This window comes from Elephas maximus, chromosome 4 (genome assembly GCF_024166365.1).
Source record: "Elephas maximus indicus isolate mEleMax1 chromosome 4, mEleMax1 primary haplotype, whole genome shotgun sequence".
Taxonomy (NCBI): Eukaryota; Metazoa; Chordata; class Mammalia; order Proboscidea; family Elephantidae; genus Elephas; species Elephas maximus.
This window is the reverse complement of record NC_064822.1, coordinates 179,934,190-179,951,422: the sequence shown is the minus strand read 5'-3', so window position 1 is coordinate 179,951,422 and position 17,233 is coordinate 179,934,190. Positions and strand designations below refer to the sequence as shown.

The window sequence follows — 17,233 nt, the reverse complement described above, 5'->3', positions numbered from 1 at the left end:
CTCGAGTGTCCACCTGATATAAATAGCTCACTCTTCATCAGCATCTCCCTCCTACCCACCGTCCAGTCCCTTTCATGTCTGATGAGTTGTCTTCAGGGATGGTTCCTGTCCTGGGCCAACAGAAGGTTTGGGGACCATGACCACCGGGATTCCTCTAGTCTCAGTCAGACCATTAAGTATGGTCTTTTTGTGAGAATTTGGGGTCTGCATCCCACTATCTCCTGCTCCCTCAGGGGTTCTCTGTTGTGCTCCCTGTCAGGGCAGTCGTCGATTGTGGCCGGGCACCATCTAGTTCTTCTGGTCTCAGGATGATGTAAGTCTCTGGTTCATGTGGCCCTTTCTGTCTCTTGGGCTCATAGTTGTCATGTGACCTTGGTGTTCTTCATTCTCCTTTGATCCAGGTGGGTTGAGACCAATTGATGCATCTTAGATGGCCTCTTGTTAGCATTTAAGACCCCAGACGCCACATTTCAAAGTGGGATGCAGAATGTTTTCATAATAGAATTATTTTGCCAATTGACTCAGAAGTCCCCTTAACTCATGGTCCCCAAACCCCCGCCCTTGCTCCGCTGACCTTCAAGGCATTCCTAATATCCTTTTGATAGTTCCCCTTATTTAAATTTTTTATTGTGCAGTTACTTTGTTTTATGTTTTTTTTTAATCTTTTTATTGTTGTTGAAGATATACACAGCAAAACATACACCAATTCAACAATTTCTGCTTGTACGGTTCAGTGGCACTGATTACATTCTTCAGGTTGGGCAACCATTCTCGCCCTCCTTTTCCCAGTTGTTCGACCACCATTCACATAAACTCATGCCCCCTAAGCTTCCTATCTAACCTTTCGAGTTGATGTCTGTTTGATCCCATATAGTTCTTTAAAAGAGCACAGTGCTCAACTGGAGAAAAATGTAGAACAAAATTCTAACTCAAAAAAAGACCAAACTTACTGGCCTGGCAGAGACTGGAGAAACCCTGAGAGTATGGCCCCCAGACACCCTTTCAGCTGAGTAATGAAGTCACTCCTGAGGTTCACCCCTCAGCCATAGATTAGACATGCCCATAAAACAGAATGAGACTAAAGGGGCACACCAGCCCAGAGGCAAGGACTAGAAGACAGAAGGGGACAGGAAAGCTGGTAGATTGGGAACCCAAGGTCCAGAAGGGAAAGTGTTGACGTCTTGTTGGGTTGGTAACCAATGTCGTAAAACAATATGTGTACTAACTGTTTAATGAGAAGCTAGTTTGTTGTGTAAACCTTCATCTAAAGTACAATTAAGAAAAAAACCCACAATACTTAAAGCAGACATTGTTTACTAATTAAGCTAAACTGTCGTTTTGGTTTGGGAGTTCATTCAGCCTCCATGACTCCCCTAGTATCCTTTTGAGTATGCTCTTAGCTCTCTTCAGTGGTGGCTGAACCTACCTGTAGCCTTGAAAGGTAAGCATTAACCTGCCTGCTTCTGCCCACTTCAGCAGCTGCCAGGGTCCCAGGAGCCTGCTTACCTGACACAGGTGGCAACGAGCTCAGCTGAGCCCTGTGGCCCCTGAATCACTGAATGTGGATGTTCTTGTCCAGTCTGGGGCGGGGGAGGGAGGCTTTAGTAGAAATCCCATTGTTTAGCATGACCTCTGCGGCTCTCCCCACCGATCTAACCCATGTATTGATCTTGGCACTGCTGCTAGCCCACGTCACTCCAGCATAGGTCCTGAAACCAAATAGCTGTGTCCTTGGCCTGGCAAGGCAGGCCCAGCCTTGTCTAATGAGAAGTCTTCCTGGAGGTAGGTGCAGAGGCTGTGGGGCCTCCTCACAGGCCTTCTTCTGAGGGAGCCTTGGCTCCCCTGGTCTTTGGAGGCAGAGAGGCCCTTAGGGGGATGCAGTGTGCTCCCTCTTCTTAAATACAGAGCCTAGCTTGGTCACCAGGCTCTGTAGCCATCAGGAGTGGACAGTGCCGGCTTGTAACTGCCTTCGCCTCCCACCTAGGCCTACAGTCGAGGGCTGTGGGTGGGCGGAATTCTCCCCTTTCCCTGCTAGCCACTGTGATGTTTGTGGCCCTGAACACCCGAGCCATGGGTGAAGGGAGCCGTTGGTGAAGGGAACCATGGGTGAAGGGAGCCATGGGTGAAAGGGCTGGCGTTTACCCAGATTTCTGGGATGGGCAGAGTGCCTGGTCTTGCAGCCTGAAGGAGGCCCGTGTGTGGCTGTGGAACCAGCTCCCAGATAGGTTCACTTCAGACAGAAGCAAGTCTTGCTATTGGTTGTGCTGGGCTTGGTGTTGCTAGAATGGTGTTTGGTTTAAAGAAGACTTCAGGGGATATTTCTGGTTAGGGCAGAAGTTGTTCTGCCATCGCTGGTGGGCTGCTTGTTGGTGACGGTAGAGGTGGAGGGAGGGAGCATTGAGCGCAACAGGCTTTGCAGTCACTGCTGGGAGCACTCCATGCCCCAGCCTCCCTCTCTGGCAGATAAGACACAGTGAATATTTGTTGAATGCTCTGGACCGCACCGCCCGCTATCCCCATGCCTTGGCTTCTCAGCACTTACTGCCCAGCTCCAACGCCAGCCTGACTTCTCTGAGGGACCCAGGCGTATGTGTGCTGGAGGAGTCCAGGCATGGATCTGAGTGAGAATGCCCACTCCTCAACGGGGCTGGGCGGCTCTGGGCAAGCGACTTGCCTCTCTGAGGCTGCTTCCTCATTTTCAAGTTGTTGTTCTTGTCCTTAGGTGCAGTTGAGTCGGCTCTGGCTCATAGCGACCCTGTGTACAACAGAACGAAAAGCTTCCCGGTCCTGCACCATTCTCACAATTGTTGCTATGCTTGAGCCCATTGTTGCAGTCACTGTGTCAATCCATCCTGTTGAGGGTTTTCCTCTTTATATCTGACCCTCTACTAAGCATGATTTCCTTCTCCAGGGACTGATCCCTCCTGATAACAAGTCCAAAGTACTCAAGACGTAGTCTCACTGTCCTCACTTCTAAGGAGCATTCTGGCTTGTTTATAAGTTGGGGATAGGAAAACCTATTTTCCTGGGCGATTGATAGTCAAATGCGATTGTAAATTAACTGAGCGTGATGTTCAGAGGCAGGTGTTCATAACTGTCCCCTACCCCTCCTTCTCTTGGTCTGGGTCTTCTAAAGGGCATGTGGTATCCTTGGGTGTCTTCACTGGCTCAGTGGGACTCTTCACCAGAGCAGGTAGCCTTTTGGGGTATGGGGTTCAAGTGAATCTCCCTCTATGTACTGACGGAGAGTTGTCTTATTACCCTGGACGGGTTTGGAGTCTGCAAAAGCAGCAGCCTGGGAGATCCTGTACTGTGATCGTTGCAGGCTGTTGAGCAGAGGAGCAACGTGTTGGGAAGGCTGGTCTCATGTTGGGAAGGCTGGTCTCGTGGGAACCTGGCTGCTGGGACTTTGGGGAGGCTGACTGCATGGGAATCACATGGGTGGCAGGGAGGCAGAGGACACTGAGCATTTACTTGGGTGGAGGAGAAGCCTTTGATTTGTGTGATTGGACAAGCCAGAGTGGAAGTGAGGACAGCTGAAGCCGAGCTGGCTGGGCCCTGGGTACTGCCCTTTGCTAGACCCACATGAAGGATGGTGACTAGTCATAGTGGTTTGCAGCCATGGGCTTCTGCCTTGGTTCTTGTGGACAACTTTGGGGCCCGCCCCCTCCCAGGGGGTGGTCCTGGCAGAGCTGGAGGATGCTCTGAGGCCCCCACCCTACGAGGGCCTGCGGGGCTTGTTTGTGCTGGGAGTGCAAACCAAGCCACCAGCTGGGGGCGCTGGTGAGGCTGCTGTGCTCCTGGGCCTCGCTCTCCCTCCTGTCTGGAGGAGCCAGCAGGTTTCCTGGAAAACAGCCCCTCCTGGAGTGAAGCCAGAGGCACCCCTCAGCGTGATCTGGAAGCCATTTAATGAGCCTAGAGAAGGCCTGGGCAGCCCCTTCTCTGGCTGATTAGACTTTTCCTTTTGTTATTTTCCTCCCAGGCCACCTGTCTCCTTGGCATTTTTGTCCCCGTTGGAATCTGGAAGCCTGGGTGGCACTGGATTTGGACCTGGGACCCTCATGGTTTCCTGGGGGCGAGGGGGTGGTTTATCGGGGAGCCTGACCTCACCTGGGTAAAGCCCTTCTGTGCGTGAGCTGGGCGGTGAGTGTCCAGTTGGTTCCTCTGGTGGCTGGTGGCCTGGCCGGGTCTGAGACCAGGCTTTCTAAGCCCTCCTGTTGGTTCGCTCAAAGCAGCAGCGTTTTCAGGCCGTGGCAGCCTCAGAAGAACCTCCTGAGCGAGAACGACCGTGCCAATGGAAAGGCCACAGTCCTGGCCCCGCTCTTCTTCCTGGGTGGCTGCAGACAAGTCCCTTAGCTCTAGGAACTCTGTTCCCTCATCTGTAAAATGGGGACAATACACACCTTTCCTACCTTACAGGGTGGCTACGCGAAGCTCTTTTGAGATAGCGAAATGTGTGTGATGGCATTTCAGAAGCTATAAAACCCCACAGATGTAAGAGATTATTATTTCATCATCATTATTCTGTAAACAAGTTTTGAAAAACGGAAACGCACATGGGCTTCTGTGCGGGCGGCCCACAAATTGTGAGGGTTGCCTTTTCACGTTAGTGCTCTGGAAGTGGAGCACTCTTACTGTGCTCAGGGGTGGCCTCGGCAGCCTGACTTCCTTGCCTGTTCTCTTTGAACTATATTATCAAGATGGAATTTCAATCTGGTGGCAGCTGGCGCATAGATTGGTGTTTTATTTCTTCTCATGTCTTAGTTGACTCCATGAAATGAGACAATGTTTTTAAAACCGGAAACTCCCATGATGTATGGTGGTAGTCAGTTGTGTTTTTTGGTGAATTAGAAACCTGTTTTTATTGAAAGTCTTCCTCAATTTGTCTGGTTCACTTTTCTGCCTTAGCAGTTAACCTGGTGACTATAATTGCATCTGTCTTTGAGACTGTATTCTGCTTATGATTTGGCACAATAGTTTATACATTCGCTCAGTTGTGTGTTGATCCTAGGGTATACCTTACCAGTCATTTCTTAAAGACAAAATCCCTGGTATTAATGTATTGTTTCAGTGAGTTACATCTTCCTCCCAAAAGTGGGAAGCAGGAAAATGCTGGCAGCTTGTGCGGGCTGGTTATGTAGTCTTACTGTACTGTGATGCTGTACCACGTGCGGAGATGGGGGCGTCAGCAGTTCTTGTGTGGCTGATGGAGTTGTATCTAATGCCTCTTTCCTTTTCTTCTCCCTTAGGACCTGGCTGTAAGTCACCATGGCGCAGCAAGCTGCTGATAAGTATCTCTATGTGGATAAAAACTTAATCAATAACCCACTGGCCCAGGCCGACTGGGCTGCCAAGAAGCTGGTGTGGGTGCCTTCCGACAAGAGTGGCTTTGAGCCCGCCAGCCTCAAGGAGGAGGTAGGCGAGGAGGCCATTGTGGAGCTGGTGGAGAATGGGAAGAAGGTGAAGGTGAACAAGGATGACATCCAGAAGATGAACCCACCCAAGTTCTCCAAAGTGGAGGACATGGCGGAGCTCACGTGCCTCAACGAGGCCTCGGTGCTGCACAACCTCAAGGAACGCTACTACTCAGGGCTCATCTACGTAAGTGGCTCCCTCGCCAACAAGGGGCTCTCCCCCTGGGCCCCGGCTCTCTGGTGGAGAAGGAGGCTTTAAGCAATGCTGGGTGACATCCTTGAACTTTGGTGCCTGAGCACCATGGTGGAATGCCCTGCATAGCATTACTTTTGTTCCCTGCATAGCGAAAAGCACGGGATACAGTGAAACCTGTGAGAGCCGAAACTCGACAGGGACTGCCTTGTTTTTCCCGGTCTCACAAGTTTTCCAGCCTTGTCAGGGTGCAGTCTTGTTACTTTTCTATCACTTGTTTTAGTGGAAAATATTTGAGTTTTCCTTCTGACAGGTTTCCACCGTACATAGGTTCCGGCTTTCGCAGGTTTTACTGTGGTAGTGAACAGGAAGCCTGTTGTAAACCCAGCGTAGGGAGACAAGCATGACATGTCTAGGGATGCCCACCAGCTGGCCTTGGTCTCCACCTTGAATCATGGGCGAGATATGAAGGGTCAGGCCAGTGTGGTAGATTCCTTATAAAGTAGGGGATGCCATTTCCTGGGTTCCCACCTTGTTCCTTCTGCACCACCTGGTCTCTGCTCACCACTTTGCCTTATCCCTTTTTGGTGTCTCTGCCATCTTGTTCTTCATAGAGACTTGCATTCCTGGGAAGTATGATTTGAGCAGAGGTGAGCACCAGGAGTAAGACTGGAGTCAATCCATCCAGCTCTTTGGTGGCAGTTCCGTGCAGGCTTGAAAAAGGAAAGTGTATTTAGAGTCCAGAGGACAGTGTGTACAAAGGTCCAGGACAGGAGCTATGTAGTAGGAAGACAGCTCATCGCCGTTTTGGAAACCATTAGGAAGCGGGCATTCACCCTTACCCCCGTAATAGGCTCTAAGCTCTTTGGCCCTCTGGGCAGAAAAAGCTCTTTATACTGCCGACCCCAGATTCCTTCCGTTCAATTCAAAGATATTTCCTTCTAGTTCTGTCCCTTGTAGGGAAGAAATAACTGGCTTTTATTATTCCTAAAATAGCTATTTATTCAAATATGCTGTTATATCCATCTTGGACTTCTTAGTCTTGGGGCTGGATAAACAGTTTTTGAAATTTTTTTCTGAGCTGGAGGGGAAAAAAAAAAACCCTGAGTGATTATTTGTTGCAGTCCTTTCATTTTACAGTTGGGAAGGCCAGGTCTCAGACTCAGGGGTTTGCTCGTGGTCACATGTGTAATATAAGGAGAAACTGGGCTCATCCCATTTCGGGGATGGTGAGCAGTTCTCAAAGGGTCTGCCATTCCATTTTCTCTACAGCTTTGGAGTGACTTCCATACACAATTGCTCAGGACACTTACCTTATTCCATGGACCTGGTGTTTCTGAGTGCCCTGCATTCTGCTGAAGCCCTTTGTTGAGCCATGTGCCATTTTGGATTGCCGAGAAGCCCTGAGTGGGCCAGGCTATGTGTGAGGGCTGCGTTACCTCGCTCATGCTGAATCAGTCCACGATAACAGGTCCTCTCTTTCCTGCTGTTGATGACCACCTTTTGAGGATGAGGCTGATTAGCCAAGGACCCATTAACAAGTAGATAGGTGGAACAGGCTACCCAGACTCTTAGAGACTAGCTTAGTTCAGACTTCCAACATGCCAAGTGGGAAGAATTAAGGCCCAGAGATGGCAAGGCATTCACCCAGGGTCACACAGCTAGATGATGACCGGGCTGAGCCTGGAATTTGGATTTCCTAACTCTCAACCCAGTCTCTGTGTTTCCTGATGAGACTAGTGTACTGGACCCAAGGAAAAACCCCCATCCCTGGGAGTATTAACCATGGAAATGCAGAGTAAGTGACTTGCAGTAAAACAAAGGGCCTTTAAGGAAGCATGCCTGCCTGCAGGGGTGAGATGGGAGCCACAGTCCTGTTGTCTGGGAGCAGGACGCTCCTCTTGGCTGGCTTTATAGCTCATGTTATACCTATTCTGCTGTGCTGCCACTAAGCTAGGACGGTCTCTGCCCAGGAAAGCAGAGTGATTCAGGGCCTGGAAGCTGGAGCCTTCGAGACTTGGCTTAAATCCCAGCTCTGCTGCTCGCTCATGTAGCCGCTGCTCTTTATTACAAGTCTAAGGTAACCCCCGTGTCTCTGCTCGGCCGTTCACTGGTCTCTGTTCAATGTGGTCCTATAGAGGCTCACTGAGCATACGAATGACATGCATTTAACTCTGTTAGCCAGCTGCAAATGGTCATCCCCCCACACAGAGAGGGGATATTAGTTATTAAAGTGCATTCCACGGTAGTTGCTTCCTCTTTCCTCTGAAGGCAACACGTGGAGGGTTTACTCCATAGGCAGGGCTGCTGGGTAGTCCTTGAGTTTTCTCTCCAGAGCTCTAGCTGGAGGCATTAGCTCCTGGTTTTGCTCTTTTGCTGTAATCTTCCGTGTGCAGTTTCCCCTGCCTCCGGCCAGCTCCTGAGGTGGGGAAGTTGATGGTCTCTGAATGATCCTCATGGAGCCCCAGCAGGTGCAGAGTTGGGATAAGGTTAAAGCTTTGGCTGACTGACAGGCCATCTCACTCCCTGTCACCCTGTTTGCACACCCCCAGCTCCCCAGTTGCTGTCAAATCGGCTCCAACTCATGTTGACCCAGTGTGTGTCAGAGTGGAGCTGTGCTCCATGGGGTTTTCCGATGGCCGATTTTTGAGCAGCAGATTGCCAGGCCTTTCCCCTGAGGCGCCTCTGGCTTGACTCGAACCTCCAACATTTCGGTTACCAGCAAGGGCGTTAATTCTTTGCACCACCCGGGGCCTCTTCTTTGCACACAGAGGTTCCAGTTGCCACCTTGGATGGAGCTTTTGTGTGCAGCGTCTGCCTGGCGTGGTGGGCGGCGTGACTGATTCTGTGCAGCAGCTGGTCTGTCCTTTTCTGCAGGGGTGCGGCCCTGGGCGAGGGGGCGGCTGGGCACAAAGAGCCTCTGTGGCCTGTGAATGGAGCAGCGCCCTAACGTGGCGCGTGGGAGCAGAGCTGCTTGCTGTGTGTCTGGGCCTCTGAGACTGTTCCGCGAGAGCGGCCGCAGAGCCCACGTGGGCTGCAGGACTGATTCCACAGGCCTTCCTGTAATCAAATTCCCTGCTCTGATGACATTAGCCAAGGAATCCTGAACCCCACGTAGAGCCCTTTGAGGGACCGTCTGTCCCCTCGGCTGTTAGAGAGACTTGTCCCAACCCCTCATGCCCTCTGTTGTCACTGACAGCTGTTTCAAAACATCTGGCTCTGTGGCCCTTCATAAATGGGTGGCCCGGTGTCCTTTGCTTTTATTGGGCTGAATTTCCTGGAGTGTGGGTTTTCTCAAACTTCAGGAACAAAGCTCGGTTGTTTTCAAGCTCCTGGGATGACCTCACTGCTCCCTGGCCTGCTATCTTGTCTCCCCCACTCGACTGACACTCACGTGGAGGAAAGACCAGAAAAGCCTCCTGCTTTGCTCCTGTCTTCCTGCCTGAGCCTGCAGGTTGGCAATACCGCATTTGGACCTCTGCTTCAGAGCTTCCCTGGTCCCTGGTGAAAAGGGTAGTTGGAGGGAAAACAAATGACTGGTTAACCCAGGAATAAAGGAAATCGAAGGCCCTGCATCCTCTCCTCCAAACAGAAGAGGCAGCCAGACACACTTGTTCATTTCCAACCTCAGCTGGTCTTTGGAATGCAGACCTGTATGTGGTATGGGAGTCCCTCAGAAATTCTGCCTTCAGTCTAACTTCTGCTTGTAAATTCCGAGTGCTGGGGCCTGTGGCTGTCGCCTGGGGAGGGTCTCAGTCTTTGTGATTGGTCCCTGCGTGGACCTTGTCTCTGGGTTCAACCAGAAGACCCATCCTCAGTTTTGGTGGGAGTAGAGGGGCAGGGTTAGAAGGGGCTGAGTTGGCACCCTGGCGTAGCCCCTCAGATATCTGTGGATTAGATATTTGCTGCTATGGGGAAAACAGTCAACAGTGAGGGGGTAAAACCAGTTACCACCGAGTTGACTTTGACAAATGGTGACCTCACGTGTGTCAGAGTAGAACTGTGCTCCACAGAGTTTTCAGTGGCTGATTTTTTGGAAGTAGATCATCAGGCCTTTCTTCCAAGATACCTCTGGATGGACTCGAACCTCCAACCATTTGGTTAGCAGCCAAGCACTTCACTGTTTGCGCCACCAGGGACTCCAGTGAGGAAAACAAAAGGCTGTAATGAACTCTGAGAACTGGCCTCCATGAGCAAGGAGGTCTGGATTGGAGGTCATGAGACGTGGGTCTGGGCCCCCCCAGCTCTGCCATTGCCTGCCTTGGGACCTTCAGCTGTCACTTAACAGACTGAGAAATGCAAGTGTGTGTGACTCGTGGAGTGGCGAAGCCTCACCTAGCCAGACTTCTGGGCCTGTGGCATGCTTTCCCGGGAAGCGCGCTTGGCTCAGTCCAGGTACTTAAAGAGGGCTGCGCCCCCAACTGAGCCCCTATCACCAGCATGGGTAGTCTTGGAGGTCTCTCCCAGCTATTAGCATCCTGTTATTTTTTGGTAGGTGAGGTGGATCATGAAAAAAAATAGCAGAGAAAGAATAAGTAGCCCCAAGTTAATGTAGATTTTGCCTTAATGTGGACTGACCTCCGTATAAACTGTTGCCTTTAGAAAATGCTTTCCTGGCCTTCTTGGAAGGAGCCTTGGTGGCATAGTAGTTAAAACACTTGGCTGCTAACCAAATAGTCAGTGATTTGAACTCACCAGCTGCTCTGTGGGAGAAAGATATAGCGCTCTCCTCCAGTAAAGATTGCAGCCTTGGAAACCCTGTGAGGCAGTTTTCTGCCCTATAGGGTCGCTGTGAGTGAGAATTGACTCAGTGGCAATAGGTTGGGCTCTTCTAGCTGCTCTTCAAGGCTGGCTGGGTGCTGTGTCAAGCACTTTATCTTCTTTAATCCTCACAGCTGCTCAGTGAGTTAGAGACTTGCCTGTTCCATTATATAGATTGAGAAATGGAGGGAGAGAGAGGCTAAGAAACTTGCCTTCTCTGGGATTTGAACCCAGGGCGTCTGACTCTAGGGTCTGATTTTAACTTGGTCAAGTCAGACTTGGAGTAGTGGGTATCTTTTAGGGTGCTTCATGTTAAGGATATTGACTGATTGGGTGCCCTCCAGAGAGGAGCCTTGGAGAAGGCTTGAGTGGCGGGGGGACATGAAAGTGGTCTTTTAAGTTTTTGAAAGCTTTTCATGTGAATGACTTTAAAAGGTTCCAGAGAGGAAACGTTCTGTCAGTGTTCGTCTAGCCCATAAAAGATAGGACTGCTTTCGGGGCACAGTGGGTTTTCCCAAGGCTAGAATGGTTTCGGGTCCAACGTCTCTGAGAATCGTTCGGTGCAGAATAATCTGGGTTTCTGCACGGTCCGCTGTGCTGCAGCTGCATCCTTTTCTCTTTGTGCCTCTCTCACGGTGACAAACACGTCTCTCATTGTCCTTGGATACCAGCTTTGTAACTGGACTTGTACTGTACTCGAAGCCTGCACCAGGTCTTGCCCGAGGCTCACCCCCCATCGACACACACGCAGTGCAGCTGAGGGAGGGCCTGAATGGAAAGGACAGAGAGATGATGCTGGTGTGCCCCTCACCTGCAGCAGGTCTGCTGGAGCAGGGCCAGAGACAACGAGGGGGCCTGGCAGCGCTTCCGTGCTCAGGCTGAGTCGAGGGACTTTGAAGCTGCAGGGACTTCGCCACCTAGTTTTCACACCGTTGAGAATCAGACTTCCTAATCCCTTCCTCTTTGCCACTCTTTTCTTTAGACCTACTCAGGCCTGTTCTGTGTGGTCATCAATCCTTACAAGAACCTGCCCATCTACTCCGAAGAGATCGTGGAAATGTACAAGGGCAAGAAGAGGCATGAGATGCCCCCCCACATCTACGCCATCACAGACACTGCCTACAGGAGTATGATGCAAGGTGAGTGTCCTGGGGCAGAGGCCCTCCTAGTTGTCTGAGTCTTCACCATGCCTCGTTCACCTGCTTCCTGTGGCCTCATTGGGCCCTCAGTAGGGGCTGATTCACTCTCAGTGTCATGTTGATCTAGTGGCTGGGTCAGCCCTGATGGCCCTGGTGATGGGGTGCACCATGGAGGTCTGAAACTGTTGTTATGAAAGCCAAAGCCAATGGCTACCCAAAGGGTATGTTTGTGTGTTGATAGATGGTTCTAGAAGCTTTAAAAAATACACTTCCTATTTTCCCAGTTTCTCATGCCAGCCCTCCCTACTCTCTCCCCAGTCTCTTCCTCTACCAGTTGCTCCCCTTCCTCCATTGTTTTCACCTCTCCCTCTCTTGCTCCTTCCTCATTGACTGGAAACATGCTTGAGTTTTCCACCTTTAAGAAATGAGCACAGAACCTCTCCTGGGCACTCATCTCCCTCTGCCTTGTCTCTGTGCTCACTCTGTCCCATGACAGTGAAGCTTTTTGGAGGAAGAGTGTGCTCACCCCCTCCCTTCTGCCTGCCAGCACCGCTCCTGGCCCTGCGTATCTGGCCCACCCACTTCTCCAGACTGTCAGGCAAAGGTCACCCCTCACTTCCTTCTTGGTACATTTGTACTCCTGAGTGCTCATCTTACCTAACCTTTCTCCAGCATTGGACAATCTTGACCACTCCCTTCTGAAACTCTTTCCTTCCTGGGGCCCTCTCTCTGGTTCCTCTAATCTCTCTCTTCCCCGACTACTTGGCTCTCTTAGCACCCTTCCTGCCCCACCTGTTGGTGCCCTTCGTGTCTCGTCCTCAGCCCGCTGGTCCTCTCTGAGTATTCCCCTGATGTTGTCTGTTGTATTCTAGGACCTGGCTGCTGTTGTGGTCATTAGCTGCTTTTGAGTTATCCCGACTCACAGCTACCTCATGTGTACAGAGTAGAACTGTGGCACAGGGCTCTCAAGGCTGTGGCCTTGCAGAAGCAGATTGCAAGGCCTGTCTTCGGAGTTGCCTCTGGGTGGGTTTGAACAACCGACCTTTCAGCTGTGCTCAACCGATCGCATCACTCAGGGACTCCTTGAGTATTCTTCGGGACAGTGGCCTTACGCACTTGTAGTACTTCACCATCGCTTTCAGGCTGTGACCAGCACCCTCAGCTGATAGCTGCCAGCCATTCACTCGCAGCTGCCTCCCCCATGCTGCCTTTTCTCCACTCACCCAGCCACCAGGCCTGGAAGCCAAGGGCCAACTTCTACTCCTCTCTCCCCTTTCCCCAAGTCAGTCGACACTTCCTGTAGATTTTATCCCTTTCAGTATTTCTGATCCCCCGCTTTTTGACCCCACAACCATGGCCTTAGTTTCAGCCTCCACAATTTCTTTGCCTGCACTATTGCTTTGAAGCCCTGGTGGCACAGTGGTTAAGAGCTCTGGCTGCTAACCAAAAGGTTGGCAGTTCGAAACCACCAGCCACTTCTTGGAAACCCTATGGGGCAGTTCTGCTGTGTCCTATAGGGTTGCTGTAAGTCGGAATCGACTTGATGGCAGCGGTTTTTTTTTTTTTTTTTTTAATGGCTTCTTAACCTTCACTTTTAATGGAGCCCCCCTCCCCCCTACTTCCACCAGAGGATCATCTTTCTGGAATGTAAATCTGATCAAACCCCTGGTATGAAATCTTGAAAAATCTTGAAAAGGCTTCCCATTGCCACCAGGATGACACTTAAACTCCCTAGCAGCATAAAAAAATTTCATAAGTGGCCTCTTTTTTTAAAGACTGAAGCATCACTGTCCTCAAGGGAGAGTAACTGAGCCAGATTTCCATCAGCGCTCTAGCGATGCTTTGTTTGACTTTGGTGTTTACGTGTTTGTTGTCACGTAGATAGGGACAGGGCCCATGTTGTTTTTATATTCTTAGGGCTTAGCTTGGTACCTGGCATATGGTCAACATTTAATGTAATTCTAACTCAAATCCAACTTCCATGCAGGGCCATATTCTCATATCTTGTATTAGTAGTGGGTTTTCATGACCTATTACACATGCATCCTTTTTTCTTTAAACTTCGTAGTCGATCTAGGCGTTTATTCTAGGCAGTGTAGGTAATGCATCTTGTTGTATTCACAACTTTACCCCCGTTTAGTGGTTTGAAATGGCCAACTACATGTGGTCTGTCCCATCCCATCTGCACATGCTGTGGAAAAGGTATTTCATTGTCAAGCTTGATGATGTATGTCGGATATAGAAGTTGGGCCTAACCTTTGGCTTATGGTTATGTCTATCAGAATTCCTTGAGGAAGCCAGCCCTTTAGTTTTAAAGTTGGAAATCTATTTCAAAGTGCTGGCTACAGCAGTCTGGTGGAAGAACATTCCATGAGATTCCAGAGCAGTCTGAGTCTGTGTCTCTAGAGGTTATGCATCAGTTTTCTCCTGGCTCTTAATTGGCCTAGTGCAAGAAGTGCACCCTGGAGTGTTCTTGAAATCTGAACTACTGAATAAGGGCATGTTCCCACACTTGGATCCTGGATTGGAACAATTTTCTAGCAAGCAATTTTTCAAGAAAGTGGGCTTTCTTTACCGTTCCAAAAACCAAACCAAAGCTGCTGCCATCAAGTCAATTTTGACTCATAGCAACACTAAAGGACAGAGTAGAACTGCCCCATAGGGTTTCCAAGGAATACCTGGTGGGTTCAAACTGCCGACGTTTTGGTTAGCAGCCGTAGCTCTTAGCCACTACGCCACCAGGGTTTCCTTTTCAATGTTAGGTATGCTATTATGACAAGAATAATGACAAAAAGCAGAGCACAGGAGGTAGAGTCTTTGGAACTAAACTTCCAGTCTTCAGACGAGCGTGGGACTCCTTTCCAAAGAGATTTGTCCATTATTTGTTCAACAACAACAACAGAATTGGAGGGCGGGGGCAAAGTCAGCTCCATAGAGTGGGGATAACTGAACAAAACCGATTGTGTAGAGGGCTGGAGGTTTCCACTGCATTGACCAAGAAGCCTTGGCTGGAACACAAAGGCCTTGATTGGAGCTGAGGAGCTGCCCCAAATTATAAGGGCAAATGGGTAGGCGTTTTCCTCTTTTGGAGACCAGAGTTTCCCATTTGTGGGCATGGGGAACCTGAAGTCCTCGCTCTTTCTTTTTACCAGTTTACGTAGGCAAAGGGTCCACATGCTTTCTGCCCCTCAGTGTGAGAGAGTCTCACTTCGCCTTTGGCTTCTTGTTGGACTTGTTGCAGCTCTTTAGGCCCATGTTGATGGACGGAGGACATTTGTAAGCTGTTGAGAAGTTCCTTCTTATACCCAGCGGACCTGCAAAGCAGTTAGCAGCAAGTTTCTTGTTTTGGGTACAGGGAAGACGTTGATAAGGGATGCTGCCCATCATATAACAAGATGGTTCACCAGGAAAGAGAGCCCCCATGAGGAGCCTTTGGTTCTTGCCCTGAGTCTGGTATTGCCAGTGGAGTCCTGGGGTTTGCAGGCTGTTGAAATCAGTTCCTCTCTGTCGAGTGAAGGCTGCCCACCTGTTTTGGGGGAAATGGGTTTGGTCTCTGTCACTCACATCTTAAAAGGCACAGCCAGGTAGTTCCTTTTCTACCTTTTCTTTAACCAAGAACTAGAAAAAGACTTCCTTACTGAGCTGCCTGTGGCTTATGCCATAGCAGCACTTTTTCTCCCAGGTGGCGTGTGGGTGGCTTTGTCTGGGAACTCGTGTGAGATGGGCTCTTTGACCCTTCGTCTTTCTTCTCTTGAATGCCCTGGTTTGCCCGTACAGCCCTGATTTATGCCTCTTGTCCTGGAGTTATTAATAGTGTTTCTCTTTCACTTTCAAATGCATTCCTGTTTGCATGATGAATTATCTATATGATCACATTGTCTATATGTCAGACTAAGCCAGAGTTTCGACATTAAAAAAACAAAGCAAACCTGTTGCCGTTGAGTTGATTCCTACTCTTGGCGACCCTCTGACTTTTGACGTTGAGCGTCCGATCATTCCTTGTTCTTAGGGAGCTGCCTTGTGCGTTGCGGGATGGTTAGCAGCATCTTGGCCTCCACCCACTAGATGCCACAAATGTCTCCAGACTTTGCCATGTGTTATTTGGGGGGCAAAATTGTCCCCAGCTGAGAACCACTGGACTAAGCACTGCAGATTGATTTTACTCTGAATGTCAATCTTCATTGCCCAGTAGTGGCAGCCTGGAGCCCTGTGTCGGCAAAGATTTGAGACTCAGTGCCAAAGAATGCTGGGATAGATTAGTGCCATCTGGCACAGGATAGGGTGTGGCAGCATGCGGTGCCCCCCCTCCCCCATTAGGCCATGGCAGTAAGAGATAGAAAGTGCCAGAATACTGAGAGGTTTGGTGTCTTTCCCTGGCACTGGAGGCCCTGGCGGTCCAGGTGGACAGACGTGTTAGGAGACAGACCTGTGGCTGTAGCTACATAACAGCACAGGTTTTTACCTACACCTGGGGCCAGCATGAGTGGAACAGATGGCACGTGTCTTGGGAGTTCAGAGGAACATGTGGCCGCGAGGCCTGGGGTGGCTGGGGCAGGCACTGTGGAGGTAGAGTGTTTTTGGAAAGGCTGGCAGGTATTTGTCAATAAATGGTTACGGCGCAGCCCAAACGTGCCCAGCACAGTTTTGTTTGTTGTTTTAATCCCCAGCCTTGGGTTTAATTAAAGTTGTGGTGACATAGTCCGTTCATCCTTCCAGCCCTAGCTTTCCCGTTTGGTTAATTTTTTGTCGTCGTGGCTGGGAGTGGGTCTTCCTGCCTTGGGCATTGGGCTGGTGCTCGGAATGCTGTGAAGGCGCCGAAGGCTTGGAACTCTCTGAGCCCGGGCAGGATGAGCTTCCTCTGTGCTGACCTTTGCTAGGCAGACGTCAGCTTTTAGGGGAAGGGACGGGTCTCAGGTACAAGGAGCTGCCTCGGGGAATTCAGGCAGAAGGGGCTTATGGTCTATGAGGGCTGTGACTGGGTTGGAAAATGGCACCCCTGGTTTCCTCAGGGGGCAGGACCTCTGGATCGCCCCTGTGGGTAAAAGGGTGTGTATTTTAACAGGAGAACCTACAAGTCGAAGAATCTAGCTTGAGCACAGCTATCTCCCCAGCAAGAGTGGAAAAAAACCCTTCTATGTTAATTAGTTAGAATGCCAGGTTTTGTTCACTCACAGTGAGTTTCTGGTATTTTAATGAGCTCCCAGCATTTCTGAGGGAGGGGGGCAGGGTCTGCTTTCATTCCGGGTCTCAACTAATCCAAGAACTATTTAACTCTATGCTCTGTGCTGTTCCCCTCCTCCTTTCCCCCCTGCTGCTCAGCGGAAGCTTGAGGAGAAGTGGTTGGTTGTGAGCTGTTGCTCACAGTGGCCAGTGAGTGTCCACACTTCTCTCAGTGGTTGACTAACCTTTCGGGGTAAACAGTTAGGGGTCTAATGTTAGCACTTGTCCTCACATCTGTCATGGTTCCTCTAATTCACAGACAAAGGGACAGGCCCAGAAATGCTACCTGACCTGTCCCAGGGCACTCAGGGAATTGGTCCAGAAGCTGGGATCTCCTGACCCTCCCCCACCGTGTGCCCACCCCAGGGGCGTGGTCCACAGGCTACTGCTTCCCCTCGTTTTCCCTGGGTGGTTTTTAAATTAATTTTTGATTGTGGAAAATATATACGTAACCAAATATTTGCAGTTTCAGCAATCTTCATATGTCGCTCAGTGACATGAACTAT

At 50.2% G+C, this 17,233-nt stretch overlaps 1 protein-coding gene across 2 annotated transcripts in view; it reads left to right on the top strand.

Annotated features, from left to right (window-relative positions):
- MYH9 (myosin heavy chain 9) overlaps positions 1-17,233 on the top strand; it is a 105,086-nt gene that overhangs the window by 32,515 nt on the left and 55,338 nt on the right. For both annotated transcript variants that reach the window (XM_049884329.1, XM_049884330.1), the window contains exons 2-3: positions 5,250-5,601; positions 11,351-11,507. In XM_049884329.1, coding sequence (XP_049740286.1) covers positions 5,269-5,601; positions 11,351-11,507 — 490 coding nt within the window. In that variant the 5' untranslated portion in view covers positions 5,250-5,268. The remainder of the gene's footprint in view (positions 1-5,249; positions 5,602-11,350; positions 11,508-17,233) is intronic.